Source organism: Lepidochelys kempii, chromosome 1 (genome assembly GCF_965140265.1).
Source record: "Lepidochelys kempii isolate rLepKem1 chromosome 1, rLepKem1.hap2, whole genome shotgun sequence".
Taxonomy (NCBI): Eukaryota; Metazoa; Chordata; order Testudines; family Cheloniidae; genus Lepidochelys; species Lepidochelys kempii.
In genome coordinates this window covers 243,191,249-243,206,326 of record NC_133256.1, presented here as the reverse complement: position 1 = coordinate 243,206,326, position 15,078 = coordinate 243,191,249, and the positions used below count along the sequence as shown (strand labels likewise).

The following is a 15,078-nucleotide window of genomic DNA, read 5'->3' as shown; positions in this document are numbered from 1 at the left end:
AGATGATACAAAATTATTCAAGATAGTAAGTCCAAAGCTGACTGCAAGGAGTTACAAAGGGATCTCACAAAACTGGGCAACAAAGTGGCAGATGAAATTCAACATTGATAAGTGCAAAGCAATGCACACTGTAAAAAATAGTCCGAACTATATATACAAAACAGTGAGTTCTATATTAGCTGTTACCACTCAAAAAATAGATCTTGGAGTCCATTGTGCCTAATTCTTTGGAAGCTTCAGCTCAGTGTGCAGCCTCAAAATGGCTAACAGAACGTTGGGAACCATTAGGAAAGGGATAGAAATAAGATTCAAGTCAACATTCAACGTTCATTTTTTCTTGAGACTATCTCAAGATTAAGAGGGATCATTGAAAATTCCCCAAATAATTTGGTACTCCAAGGACCTCTCCACGGTGATCAAAGCTCTGTAAGATTCTGTTGGTAAAGACTTCATATAGAAATGGGCTTTGATAAGAACTAACAGTTTGTTTTTATTTGAAGCAAGCTTTCCTGTGAAAAGATGCTTCCTTCTGTTTTAAAAATAGGCACAATCTATAAGGCAACCCCTGCTTCTGTAAACTCTTTCAAGCATACTTAGCCTATAGTGTGTCATAGTCTGTAACTTTCCTGCAGAGTACTCAAGGAGTAGGGAAGATGAACAGTAAGAACATGTTCTCCCTCAAAACACGTTACCATAAAAACCTAGAGAGATCAGGGGACAACCCTTAGGAAATAAGAGTACTTTACTGTTAAGAGTAATTGTGGTGAATTAAGTTGCCATCAAATGTCAGTTTACCTTTTTATAGATGGGTTGTAGGGTGGCAGAAAATGGCTGTAACTTGGGCTCTGTGAGGCTGGATGTTGGAAAGTCAGAATCTGTCAAGCAGTATCCTGAAGAGATGTGTATAATTAACTCTTTTATTGTTCCCTACTGGTATTGTTTGTGCCTGCTAAAGTTTAGCTTCTGGAATGCTACTAGTAGCAGCAATTGTGCATTCCTTTATTTGCTTCCTCCCATACCTCCTCCCTGTCTTTTGGAAAGTAACTTAACGTATGAGTACCGTGGTAGCAGTATTGCCAACGCCAGCCATTCAAAACCCACGAGTGAGGCTACAAATTCACGTGTCTTAAACGACACTCGGTTCTCTAGAAACTTCAGCTGAATGTGCGGCTTCAGAAGGGCTAGTGGAACGTTGGGAAGCGTTAGGAAAGGGGTAGAAATGAGAGGAAATGTAATGCCACTTAATGAATCCATGGTTCACCCACACCTCGAATACTGTGTCCGGCTCTGGTTGCCCAAGAGAGATTAAAAAGTGAGGTGCAGTTCAGCTTAGAAAAGAAATGCCTGGGAGGAGGGGGTATGATAGAGGTCTATAAAATCATGAATGGTGTGAAAAAAAGTGAGTAGAAAATTGTTTGCACTTTCACAAAAACCAGCGGTCACCTGATGCAATTAACAGGCATGAAGTTTAATAAAAACAAGAGTACTTTTTCTCTCAGCGTACAATTAACCTGTGGAGCTCATTGGCATCACAACATCCCATGGCAAAAGTATAACTGGGTTCAAAAAAGAACTGGATAAATTCATGGAGGATGGGTCCATCAATAGCTATTAGCCAAGATGGTCAGGGATGTAACCCCATGCCGAGAGAGACCCTAAACCTCTGCCAGAAACTGGGTGGGGAATACAGGTGGATCACTTGAATTACCCTGTTCTGCTCACTCTCCCTGAAGCTCTGGTATTGGCCACTGTCAGAAGACCGGATACTGGGCTAGATGGACCCCGTTGTAACTGGCTTTCCAGATGGACTACATGCAAATATTTTATTTAGAAAAAGTAAGAAGCAAATTCTTGATAAAGGTAGAGAAATATAGTGAAATGGCATATGTCAGCCAAGTGGAGGGGAGGAATCCTTCCTAAAGGATTGTAAAAGGCTGTAAGGTAGGAGTGTTGCAGCCAATAGAATGTGAGAATTCTTAATGGCATCTTGTCACAGGGCGCACCACTCACCGTTGTCCTGGCGCCGCCTGCTGGTACTCTGGGGATCAGCTTGAGCTGTTTCCAGGTGCTGGGGTTTTAAAAAAAAACAAAAACCAAGTGTGCAAGATGCATGATAAAATCACAGTAGTTGTCAACACTAATACCATGGTAGCAACTATCACTGTTAATACTAAGCAGATACAGACAGATATGAGACTGATGATGCTATATTAGACATCTTGCATACTGTATGTAGATTTCAATATCAGCTCAGCTCCTAAATGCACAGCAATGGGAACAGTGCAGTAGTTACAGTAGGTCTATGCAATATCTTGCATCTGCATTAGATTGAAGGAGGCAGGACAGTTTAATGTGGTAATACCTAAGCTACTGCATAGGCCACTTCTGCCAGCCAGTTTACAGGAGAGGTTGTTAATGTTCATCTCTGAGTAAGCAAAACATGCAAGAAGATGCAATGAAAAATATTTTCAGAATATAATGGGTATTCATGAGAAAGCTGTGATGGTATTAGCGTACAAAAATTGTATCCGCCTACATAATTTTTATTCTGTCTCCTTATAGGAGCCTGGTTAAAACAAAATAATTGTATGAAACAAAATCTTCTGGGGGGAAAAAGTCATTTCAGAGCATATTTACCACACATATGTTCTGACAAAAGCAGCAATATTTACAAATAGTAGGAATACCCGCTTTCACCTTATCCCTTGAAAACCTTTATCATTATTTTGATCTAAAATGTCACTTAAAGTAATATTTTTTCCTCCTCCTAATCACTTGAGCCAATTATCGGCCTTCTTGATCTCTCCTTTTGTTTTGTCATCCTTTGCCTCCGTCTGCTTTATATAAGCTGCAAAGGCAATTTCCTTGGAGGAGAAAATGCACAAGTCTTTGAAGGTTAATCTGAAAGTATTCTGTTATTGCTATATGCTTAAGGAATTACAAATTCTTTATGAAAATCATCTAACAAAACAAAAGCAAAAAACTCAAACTATACCATTCTGTCTTTAGATCAAGTTTCCTTTCCTATGTTGCAGTGTTTCCCAAACTTGGGACACAACTTGTTCAGGGAAAGCCCCTGGCGGGCCGGGCCCTGCCGCATCCGCAGGTTCGGCCCATCGCGGCTCCCACTGGCTGCGGTTTGCCGCTGCAGGCCAATGGGGGCTGCAGGAAGTGGCGCAGGCCTGCAGTGGCGAACCGCAGTCAGTGGGAGCCGCGATGGGCCGAACCTGCGGATGCGGCAGGGCTTGGCCCGCCAGGGGCTTTCCCTGAACAAGCTGCGTCCCAAGTTTGGGAAACACTGCTGTATTGAATAGTAAAGACATTACTTGCATTCAAATATTAAATACCTTTTATTTTTTCCATATTCACTGCTTCCTGGGTTTATCCCACCTAAAGTCATAATCTTCTCTAGCACTTCCTCAGCATCCGGTTTTGATGTTACAATCTGGTGGTTTTCAGGCTGAAGTTTTAAGTACAGAAGACAGTAAAAACTTAAGTACGTTGCTGAACTGGGCCCAAAAATAGGAGTTGTATTTCTTACGTACATGTATAGCTCCACTGAAGACAGTGGGCCTCCTGGCATGTTTCAAGTTACACATGTGCTAAAATACCTTGCTTAACTGGGGCCTTAATGTAAGAAAATATTAAGATAATAAGAAAATATAATAAGAAAAAGAAAGAGAATGAAAGGCAGAATCGCATCTCAATTATTTTGGTAGCAATGGGTACATTAAAAATGCTTATACAGATGGCAGAATTACTTGAAAACCAAGAACACGTCCATTGTTCTTTAATTTTAGATTCTTGCATTTTTGTACAGACCTGCAATAAAGATGACGTTAGTCTCCCAGAGAAGAAAGTAAAGTTATTCTGCCATATCTAGTCTGTTTACATGTCGTTGGCAGATCTTTAAACAAAGTACTTTGATTGAAAGTTTTTGTAAACGTAAATTGAAATAATTACATGGTTACAGCCTGTTCATGTACTTGCAAAAACAGTGCTTGGAAAGGAGTAGTGAGGAGCAAAGCTTTCATTAGACAGTTTCCCTTTTATCTTGTGGTGACTTGTCTCTGGTACACCAGTCATAAGGGTGTATTTCCATAGCACTGACACATCCATCTGTCAGCTGGACCTTGTTGATTGGGTGATGTTGCATTGAAACCATCTAATGCCTGGTCTCACTTTCTGGTGACATTGTAAATAAGAAGCAGTCAGCATTATCTTCTGTAAATGTAAACTAACTTGTTTGTCTTAGCAATTGGCTGAACAAGAAGTAGGACTGAGTGGACCTGTAGGCGCTGAACTTTTACATGGTCTTGTTTTTGAGTGCAGTTATGTAGCAGAAAATCTACATTTGTAAATTGCACTTTCATGACAGAGATTGCACTTCAGTACTTATATGAGGCGAATTGAAAAATACGATTTATTTTATCATTTTTACAGTGCAAATATTTGTAATCAGAAATATACAGTTTGATTTCAGTTACAACACAGAATACAATATATATGAAAATCCAGAAAAATATCCAAAATATTTAATAAATTTCAATAGGTATTCTATTGTTTCAGTGCACAATTAAAACTGCGATTAATCGTGATTAATTTTTTTGAGTTAATCGCGTGAGTTAACTACGATTAATCAATAGCCCTAGTTGTAAACTTTTGAAAGAACAACCAGAATATTTTGTTCAGAGTTAAGAACAATCTCTGTTCCCCAGGGCGGGGGGTTGTAACACTGAGGATCTACTGTATAATTAGTTGTTTTAATTCCCCCTCAGAAAGACGTAGTCAGGAGGTAGGCAGCTCAAGACTGCTGAATCATCTGGTTTTAAAAAAAAAAAAGAAAAAAGAAAAAACAAGGAAATTATTTAGGTCCTGCCTTGAGAGAGTCTTCCACAATTCTTCTAGTTCGCTCAAACCTATTTTAGAGTTGAATGTGAATTCTTCTCTTCAAGAACCTTCCTTTAGGATTTAGACTCTGCTTTGTGATCCATATGATAAACCTGGATGAGTGTATGCTATTGACTTTCAGGGTGCTTACCTGAATATAATATCCCTGTGCATCAAGACCATAACGTGTTTACGGCTTTTCTTTTTGGATTAATGCTAACACTTGGCCCCACCATTTTGGCTTATCTATAGGGTTCTGCAATTTAATAGTCCCCTGGTGAGCTCTTCCCTCATTGCAAATCTTCCTGTCCTGCCCCTCTCCTTTATCTTCTGCTCCCTTTCCTCCTATCCTGTTCCAAGTAGGGTGACCAGACAGCAAGTGTGAAAAATCAGGACGGGGTGGAGGGGTAATAGCAGTCTGTATAAGAAAAAGTCCCAAATATCGGGACTGTCCCTATAAAATTGGGACATCTAGTCACCCTAGTTCCAAGCCTAATAATATTTGCAGTGTGTTGGCACTCTGTTTTGCAACCACTGAGTTGAAGTGTTGGTTTACTGTGTGCTGTAGGGCATGCAAAAGATAATGAAGTTTAATAGGTGTTGATTGTGGGGGAAGGTCCCCTACTGGAGGATTTCAGAGAGAGATGTTTCAGAGTAACAGCCGTGTTAGTCTGTATTTGCAAAAAGAAAAGGAGTACTTGTGGCACCTTAGAGACTAACCAATTTATTTTAGTCTCTAAGGTGCCACAAGTACTCCTCTTTTTTTAGAGAGAGACGTGTGATACTTAAGTGTCAGACAGCGGTAGTCTAAACACCCTGTGGTCAGACTTAATAAAGCTATGCCCATTGTTCCCAGTGTCAAAGCCCAGTTTTCAGAATTTAACATAGTTTGGGGCAGACTAATCCAGTAAAAGTTATGGGATACGTATTATGGAGACTAAATTCAATAATTAAAACATGAAATAGAGATTTTACTCCTCCTTTCACAGAGAGTTTGAATGCAGCTGTAATGACAGAGCTACTATTAACACTTCAATAACAAAACTGCAAACCTTTTCAGTTAATATGTGGCTGCTGTTCAAAAAGTGGCTTGAGCTGCAATTTCATGGTTTATGTCAGGAATGCCCATCAATTGAATGAAATCCTTTTATTGACTCCAGGTCATTTATTACCCCATGCATTAACTTTTACAGTAACATATAAAAATAGGTCTGGATGATTCATGGGATTGCTAACTGGATGTGAAATCTGGCTTCTATGCCATTGAGCTGAATCCTGCTGAGGTCAGTAGCAGCTGAAACTTGTCGCCATGTGACTGTTCACTGGTCTTTCAATGTGAGCTGGTGTTGATTAGGAATGGACGTGTCCATGCTTATAAAATTATCCCTGTTTACCTCTTCCAAGGAGAAGTGATTACTCCTGGTCCAGGTGAGACATTGCAGGGGGGGGGTCTACACTGTCACTTTTTAGTCAGTTCTATGTTGTGGATAGACACTGATCCTTAACCGCGCACCAAGCCAACCTTTCTCTCACTTTTCACTGTGCTCTTTGAAGGTTCCGTTCCTTTCCGTTCTTTGCACCTTCCAATTTAAAAAAGTTTTAGTTCTTGTTTTAAAAATATTTATAGATTGTTTTGAGCATAATATGGTTTCATGCTGTAGCATGATTTAAACATGTTTTGCAAAATTGTTTCACTATTTTGTATTACATGGCTGATGGTTTTCATAAAAAATGTCTGGAAAATACCTTGGGTTATCATTCTAGGGCTACATTTCAAAGAAGTACTTATGTAAAATAGAATCATTGTAAAATAACTTGACTGATGAACCAAAAACTACGTTTACATTGAATTCCTCCCCCAATCAAAATAATGTTTTACTATTTAGGTAAGAAAATAAACTTTCTCCTGTATAAATGTATTTATTAATGGATTATCAGTTATTTATTCAGTTTATTTTTTTAAATTAAAGATAAGCATATACCATAAAGAACTTTTGTTGAATTTTGGTTTTGATGGTATGTGATTTTTTTTTTTTGCCCATTTTCATTGTGCACTTCAGCAAATTAGAAGTGATATCTCATTGGAAAGCAAAAACTGAAGGCATTTGTCATGCTTAAATACATGTGATGTATTATTCATTATTAAGAATAATTATGTGAAGTGGTGCTTCTGAGTTGGTAAAATAAAACCAAGTCTAAAAAGATCTTTCTTTAAGCAACATTTTTTTGGGTATGAGGCCAGACTGTTCATTTTCAAATTTATTTTAAGAGTACATCTTTTAATCTAAACTGTTAGTAAATTAGAATTATTGGCATATATATTAAATTTTATTTTTTCATTGCCTGATCTGCTCATGGAAGCAAAAAATACAAAATCTTAAATGATTTCAGGTTAAATACTGATATGATTATCTTTTTCTTACACAGCTGTGTATGCCTAAAGGGCTGTCTTTCAGGACCCAGACTGACAACAGAGACCCGCAGTTCCACTCATTTATAATAACCAGAGAAGATGGTTCTCGTACTTACGGATTTGTGCTCACTTTCTATGAGGAGGTCACAAGCAAGCAAATTTGCACAGCCATGCAAACGCTTTACCAAATGCACAATGCAGAGCAATACAGCAGCGTCTATGCCTCATCTTCTTGCAGCATGGACTCACTTGCAAGCAGCATTGATGAAGGAGATGCCACTTCCCTGGCCAAGCTCCAGCAGTACAACTCATATGACATCAACAGAGACACATTATACGTATCCAAATGTATATGTCTCATCACTCCTTTGCCCTTCATGCAGGCTTGCAAGAAGTTTCTTATCCAACTTTACAAGGCAGTTACCTCTCAGCAACCCCCACCTTTACCACTGGAGAGCTATATCCATAACATTCTCTATGAAGTGCCCCTTCCACCCCCAGGGAGGTCACTGAAGTTCTATGGGGTTTATGAGCCTATCATTTGCCAGAGACCTGGACCCAGTGAACTTCCACTGTCTGACTACCCTCTTCGAGAAGCCTTTGAGCTGCTGGGATTGGAAAACCTTATCCAAGTTTTTACATGTGTTCTCCTGGAGATGCAGATTCTTCTGTATTCACAAGGTAGGCTATCTTTCTGGATTTGTGTCTGATCTAATCAGACAATTCCTGAACAACTGCAGTGCTGAAACGTCTGTGAACTATTCGATTTCAGGGGATTAGTGAGACACAGTGTAATAAAAATAAATGAGGCTTTGCTAGTGAAAGGGCTAAGTAATTTGTTTCCTCTAGGCATTCTGAGTGTCATTTGTTTAATTATGCATCATATTCATGACAGCTAGTGATAGAATTGACTTAATTGTCATCTTTAAACTGCCCTTGATCAGCTTGCAAGACAGCACAAAACTAACCCTCCCTTCTGCAGGAAATTACATTAGGTAATATGTCTTGCACAAAGCTCACATATTTTCTTTTTGATGTGACAAATTTTATTAAGATGTTTATGTTCTAACCTTTGAGGCCAAACTTTGAAATTCATCTGGGGGTTATAAGTAGAAATGAAGTTGTCTCCTTATGGGCCTACTGGCCTCTCAAAGTAATTACTTTCATGAGGATGTAGTTGGTGGCTTCTGCTTGACACCTTGGGACTGCACTCAAAGGGCTGGTGCAGGTTAAATACGTTGGCAAAGCTGTCAGAGAGGCATCTTGCACAGATCCTGTCTACTTGTAATGTTTTAATGAGCTTTTGGGAGTTAGGTTTTTCAGGAGAGAAGGTTCAACACTTCCTATTGACTGTACAAGGACTCTGATACAGGTTTCAGAAATGTCTAGTTCACAGTACGTAGGCTGCGAGGCTTAATGCTGGATCACTGCTTCTTGTATACTACAGGGCTGCTGACGAGGGCCCAGATTTACAGAGCTATTTAGGTGCCTATGATGCAGATGGTCTCATAATGTGATTTACTTTCAATGGGAATTGGGTGCCTCACCTGCTTTGTGCGGGAGGGAGAGCTCAGTGGTTTGAGCATTGGCCTGCTAAACCCAGGGTTGTGAGTTCAATCCTTGAGGGGGCCATTTAGGGATCTGAGGCAGAAATTGGGGATTGATCTTGCTTTGAGCAGGGGGTTGAACTAGATGACCTCCTGAGGTCCCTTCCAACCCTGATATTCTATTCTTTTGTATTCTATCATTTTGTAGGTTGTACTAGGTGCCTATTTGCAACCTTAGTTGATCTGGCCCTAAATTAAAATGCATACTCTGGGGAGAAGAGAAGTCGGGGCAGGTTTTCAAATAAGAGTGAGTAAAGTTGGGCATCTAAATAGGTGTCGTATTTTTTGAAGATGCTGAATATCCACAACTGCCACTAAAGTCAGTGAGAACTCCAGTTGATCAGCACCTCTGAAAATTGGGCCATGTTTGGGTGGGCGGGGAGAGGCTGCCTGAATATGGGTATAGATGCTGAACTTCACGTATCAAGTCTGAAAATGCTGCCCTTGTCATAGACAAAGTGAAAGTTAATAAACGTTCAATAGTGACACCATTGACAAAATAGCTTTTAAGTATACCAGAAGGGGAAAAGTGACACTGTCACCTTAAATAGTTTGAAAAAGATGAAATACAAAATTTTTTTGAATTTTCTGATGGAGCATCTGCAGTGAATTTTTTTTTCTCCCCTTCCCCTCCCATCCCCACTCCCAGAAAAGTCTGAGATATCCTTGACCCAACTTTGTTCTTTGTCAAGAATTGTCTACATTAGACAGTGTGGTGGTGGGGAAGTTGTACAGTACGTTTTGTTTGACAAATGAAGCAATTGTGTAATTATACTGCATCATAATTCACATTTCTAAATGTGCAGAGTTGAGGCTAATGTGCAGCTTACATTTTGGTATGTTTGACTTTTTGTAACATAGTTTTTTCATATTTCCAAGAGTTCTTTAAAAAGAAAATGAGATTTCTTTTTTGTTTAACTAAATACCACTGAACTTCTATTGTACTAAGCGCCTGAGATCTAGCAGAGAAAGCTTCTCTCTAGTAAACTCCTGTGAAGCTTTTATCGTGAAAGAAGCTCTTGCCTTGTTGGTGTCTTCTTACAAAATAAGCAGTTACAGTGCAGTGTCATGCAGACCTGTGCACTTACCAATGCTTTTCACTGTGCAAATAAATTAAGCCACACTGTGCACATATGCATGGCTTTCTTTCATCTGCAAACTTCACAAGCTCAGCTGGAGAATCCAGTGCCAAATATACTTCATGTGCACGTGGTGCAATTATCAAGAGGACACGACTGTCAACTCAAAATCAGTTTTCACTGGAACACCTAAATGTATTTCTCGGGGAGGTTATTGGTATGTCAGAATTTACCTTTCAGCCCCCAACCATTTCAGAAGTAAAGCTGCTGCTATATACCTTTAAAACAAACTGATCTTTTCCCCCTCCCACTGTTCTCAAAAATGTCTGAACCTTTTTTTTTGTTTTTGGTTTTTTTCTAACTTGCCAAAAAGTCAGTTCAATTCACTTCAGTTACAAGGAAACCCTGAAAACTTGAGCCTGAAAAAGGAGCTTTGGACAGTTAAGTAATGTTGTAGGGAACCTATGTAGTTGATTACTGGGCACTGTAATCCCCCCATTAATCTAACAGCAGAGAAGACCATTACCTCTAGAGTGCAGGAAAAGGAATTAGTATAACCTGAGGTCAGAAGGACACCGCATAAGAACAAGCAGTACAGGTGGAGAAGGCAACAGCTTGGGAGCTGGCTGCAGAGGGGAGGTTTGTGAACTGAAAGACGGGTGGAGGGCCTGAGAGCCCACCAGAGATACACCCAGTGTCTGGCAGAGACCAGTAGTAGCTGCGGCAGGAGGACAGAGGATTTAACAGAACACTTAATTTTGTATTGGGGGACACACAGACATACCCAGACACACACTCTATTAAAAGTTGAGACCCGATATATCAGCTTAACCATCTGAGAAACAAGTGCAGCTCTGTGTTTGCTATCATGCTGCTCCTCTGTTATACTCTGAATCCAGATTTAAACACAAGTGAAGGCTAGGGAACCAACTGTAACAATTTCAGAGTGGTAGCCGAAATCAGATGTTAAAAAAATTATAACATTCAAAAACCAGTCAGAAAACACTTCAGTCTCCCTGGACACTCAATAACAGAATTAAAAGTGGCAATTCTTCAACAAAAAAACCTTGAAAAATGGACTCCAATGGGAAACTGCAGAAGTGGAATTAATTTACAAACTGGACACCATTAAATTAGACCTGAATAAAGACTGGGAGTGGATGGGTCACTACAAAAACTAATTTCCCCATACTAATTTTCCCCTACTGTTACTGATACCTTCTTGTCAACTCTTTGAAATGGGCCACCCTAATTACATTGGCCTCATTACCACTACAAAAGTGATCTTTCCCTCCCTTGGTATTCTACTGTTGAGAATAGCCCACTTCCACTTCAGTTGAATTGTCTCGTTAGCACTGACCCCCCTCTTAATAAGGCAACTCCCATCTTTTCATGTCTTGTGTTTGTATACTTGCCTACTGTATTTTCCACTTCATGCATCTGATGAAGTGGGTTTTAGCCCACGAAAGTTTATGCCCAGATAAATTTGTTAGTCTCTAAGGTGCCACAAGTACTCCTAATAGTAACAATGTAATTTGCTATTCCCAGGCACTTCTAGCCATTAGGAACAAAGCAACTCACATGGACTCAGGGTAAGGCTTTCTGGATTCAGAGTAGCAGCCGTGTTAGTCTCTAAGGTGCCACAAGTACTCCTTTTCTTTTTACAGATACAGACTAACAAATTTATTTGAGCATAAGCTTTCGTGAGCTACAGCTCACTTCATTGGATGCGCAATTAACACTTTCAGTGTTGCCAACCCCAACCATTTTAAAAATCATAAGTAAGATCCACCAAAATCATGAGACTTAAAATAATTCTCTTATGTACCTTCTGTTGTTTTAACATTATGCTTGAGTCACATTTTTAAGCTGTTCTCCACAACCCTGAGGACTAGAAACTTTTGATTTTAAATAAATAAAAAAAAAAATAAAGCTGAGATTCTTATGGTCACATGCCTTCAAGAGCTGGGGCTTTAAGAAGCACACCAAATATCACAAGACTTGGAGAAGAAAAAATTGAGTTGGCAACACAACTCTTCTAGCTACTGAACTAAAGACACAGTGTAACATTGTAAAATGTAACAGTGTAAAATATTTTATAATACAAGACTTTATGCAAAATTTTTCTTCTTTTCTCTAGTTTAGTAAATAAGATTTGTCTCAAGACTTTTATTTTACTTTCCCTTGTGACTACAGAGAGGCAATAGTATTGTAAATGTATGGTCTTCCAACAGTTTCCAAGTAAATAACATTCTGTGATAGTTGCTATAATTTCCCAAGGATCAGTAACAAAATGCTACTGGCGTGAGATCTCTGCTGGAGAGAGATGAATTAAATTGTGGGCTCTGCAGAAACCTAGGCAATCCATTTTGTACATTTGCCTTCCAAGGGATTTAAACATGAGAACGTGTGGATAAAACAAAGATTAACTTCTTTTAGCTCAGGCTGTTTCTGCTTACTGTAATTTTGAACGTTTCCCAAGTTGTTTTTAGAGGGATTTGAGTAATTGCTTCTCAAAGATTAAATATATTTGTGTATGTTTTTTAAGCTTGGGGGAAATAATTCTGAAGACCGAACTTGTGTGTAAAACTGTTCCCTAAAAGAGATCTTGGTTCTCAGTATACTGTCTCTGTGGTCCAGCATATATTAATCTTGTGCAAGCATAAGAACGGCCATATTAGGTCAGACCAAAGGTCCATTTAGCCCGGTATCCTGTCTTCTGACTGTGGCCAATGCCAGGTGCCCCAGAGGGAATGAACAGTAGCTCAGTGGTTTGAGCATTGGCCTGCTAAACTCAGGGTTGTGAGTTCAATCCTTGAGGGTGCCATTTAGGGATCTGGGGCAAAAATTGGGGATTTGTCCTGCTTTGAGCAAGGGGGTTGGACTAGATGACTTCCTGAGGTCCCTTCCAACCCTGATATTCTATGATCCTATGAGGAGAACAGAACAGGTAATCATCAAGAGATCCATCCCCTGTTGCCCATTCCCAGCTTCTGGCAAACAGAGGCTAGGGACACCATCCTTGCCCATCCTGGTTAATAGCCATTGATGGACCTTATCTAGTTCTTGTTTTGAATGACCAAGTGACTTACATGAAAATCAGTCCATCTAGGATATAGCTTTTAGTGTGATTAAAGAAAATACTATTTTCCATTTTAAAAAGATTAAGAAAGGTCACTAAAATAAGTGACACACTGTAACTTGCTGGGTAAAACAAATTTTACATGAAACACATCTGTATAAAATATTTATCTTTTAATTCAAGAAATACCAAGAGAACAGTTTCCCAGAGGAATCTGTGAATGTTCCCTTCCATCCACCAGGCCTATGTTTTGCTGATCGGGCACTTTCATTTTTTTCCTCATGCTGCTATTCACTGGAAAATGTTGCTGACTCTGGTAATGGTTAGGCTAGTTAGCAGGTCACCTCTTTGTTTTTTATTTAAACAACACTTTGCCTCCCGATTAGTTGCATACAAAGTCTGTCCAATGGAGCAGCTGTAAGTCTATAAGACAGCTATACACCAGCAACAGAAGACAACCCAAATCCCTGAATCTGCCCTTCCCCCACACTCCCAGAGTGGAGCCAGTGGCGCTCTTCCTGTGAGGGCCTGTCATTTCACCTATCAAGCCTGCCAAGCCTGTTCACGGGCTCCGTAGATTAGACATAACCTAAGTCTTTTTATATAAAAGATTGGCATTTTCTACATCCCTTAAATTTGACCTCTAAAACTTGTATGATTATTAATAAATGTATGATGTGTCTACATAATACTGCCCTTGGTATAGAAGACTTCTTGTGATTATCAAGAGGCTTGACTGAGTTTTATTAGTAGACTAAATGTTACGAGTTACTGTTTTAAACGCTTCTTAACACAATAGACACTAGGAATAGAGGAAAATATACTACAGACATACCAATATGTATCTTTGTATAGATAGACACTCACAAATAGGTGTCTTATAAATATGCCAGCTCCAAACTTTTACTTTGAAGTGTTGGTAGGTATGGTTTTGAGACACAATTTTGAGACTCAAGCTAATAAATACTTTAAGACATTCTGGCTCTTAGCATTACGGAATGAAAATACGCTTTTGGTGAGGGTGAGCTTCAATAAACCAAGGCTATTTTTCCACAGATGTCAACAAGAGGTAGAAAACATTATGAAGTTTCAGATTGTATTCCCATGCTTATTCATGCGTATCATGCTAGTGAGCTCCCGAAACCAATGCAGTTTCAGGGTGCTAAAGTTTCTGATATAATTGTGATACTTTTCAGAGTCAGTGGTTGGCTTATTTACCAAATGGTGTTGACCAGAGTGATGGCCTGTCTGCCCACGGTCAGTCAGTGGGACTGTAGGAGAGGTTTTACACATGACTGCGTGAGATGTGAAAATTCTTTTTCTGTGAAGTAGAGAGAAGAGAAGAGATAAGAAATTAACTGAGCCTGGCACAAATCTGAGGCTGGTGGCTACAGGCTTTTTTGACTGTACACTTGAAAATATTTTTAGTTGCCTATTGTTTCCTTATGAGAAAACATGTTTCTTAATTAATTTTTTTGTGATTTCCATGTTAAAGGAAAAATCTCTATAGAAGTACAAAATATTTATTTATTTGGAAGTTGCTGCAATCTGGGGGAGGAGCAATAAGCCTGTTAAATATAGTTGAATGGCTCTCATGAGTTAATGGCCATTTGCCTATATTGGTAATGGACAATTTTGCAGGTGAAGATTTTCCATAAATGTGGCAAACCCTTTGATACCAACATACACTCTTTAATACATTGTGCAGCTTAGATTGTCCCATTTATATAATGGATATCTAGTGGCATTAAATTAATCACTTTGTTTGAATATTAAAGAAAAAAATAACTTACTATTGAAGTTGAAATAGTTACCAGCTTTATTTTTAAAATGTGGCCATGGATTGGTGACGTAAAATGAAATTTTACTTGTATTAGTGCACAAACATGTCTATATGGACAGTAACCGTACACGGGACTAAAATCTCTCTACTCTGACTTATGAATTTGGAAAAGGAACAGAACATAGGTGTGCTGCATGAACAGAATGTTTCTCTGAAATTTTAAT

General features: G+C 39.1%; 1 protein-coding gene across 5 annotated transcripts in view; it reads left to right on the top strand.

Annotated features, from left to right (window-relative positions):
• DENND5B (DENN domain containing 5B) overlaps positions 1-15,078 on the top strand; it is a 161,585-nt gene that overhangs the window by 78,653 nt on the left and 67,854 nt on the right. For all 5 annotated transcript variants that reach the window (XM_073321423.1, XM_073321415.1, XM_073321452.1 and 2 more), the window contains one exon: positions 7,318-7,984. In XM_073321423.1, the coding sequence (XP_073177524.1) occupies positions 7,318-7,984 (667 nt within the window). The remainder of the gene's footprint in view (positions 1-7,317; positions 7,985-15,078) is intronic.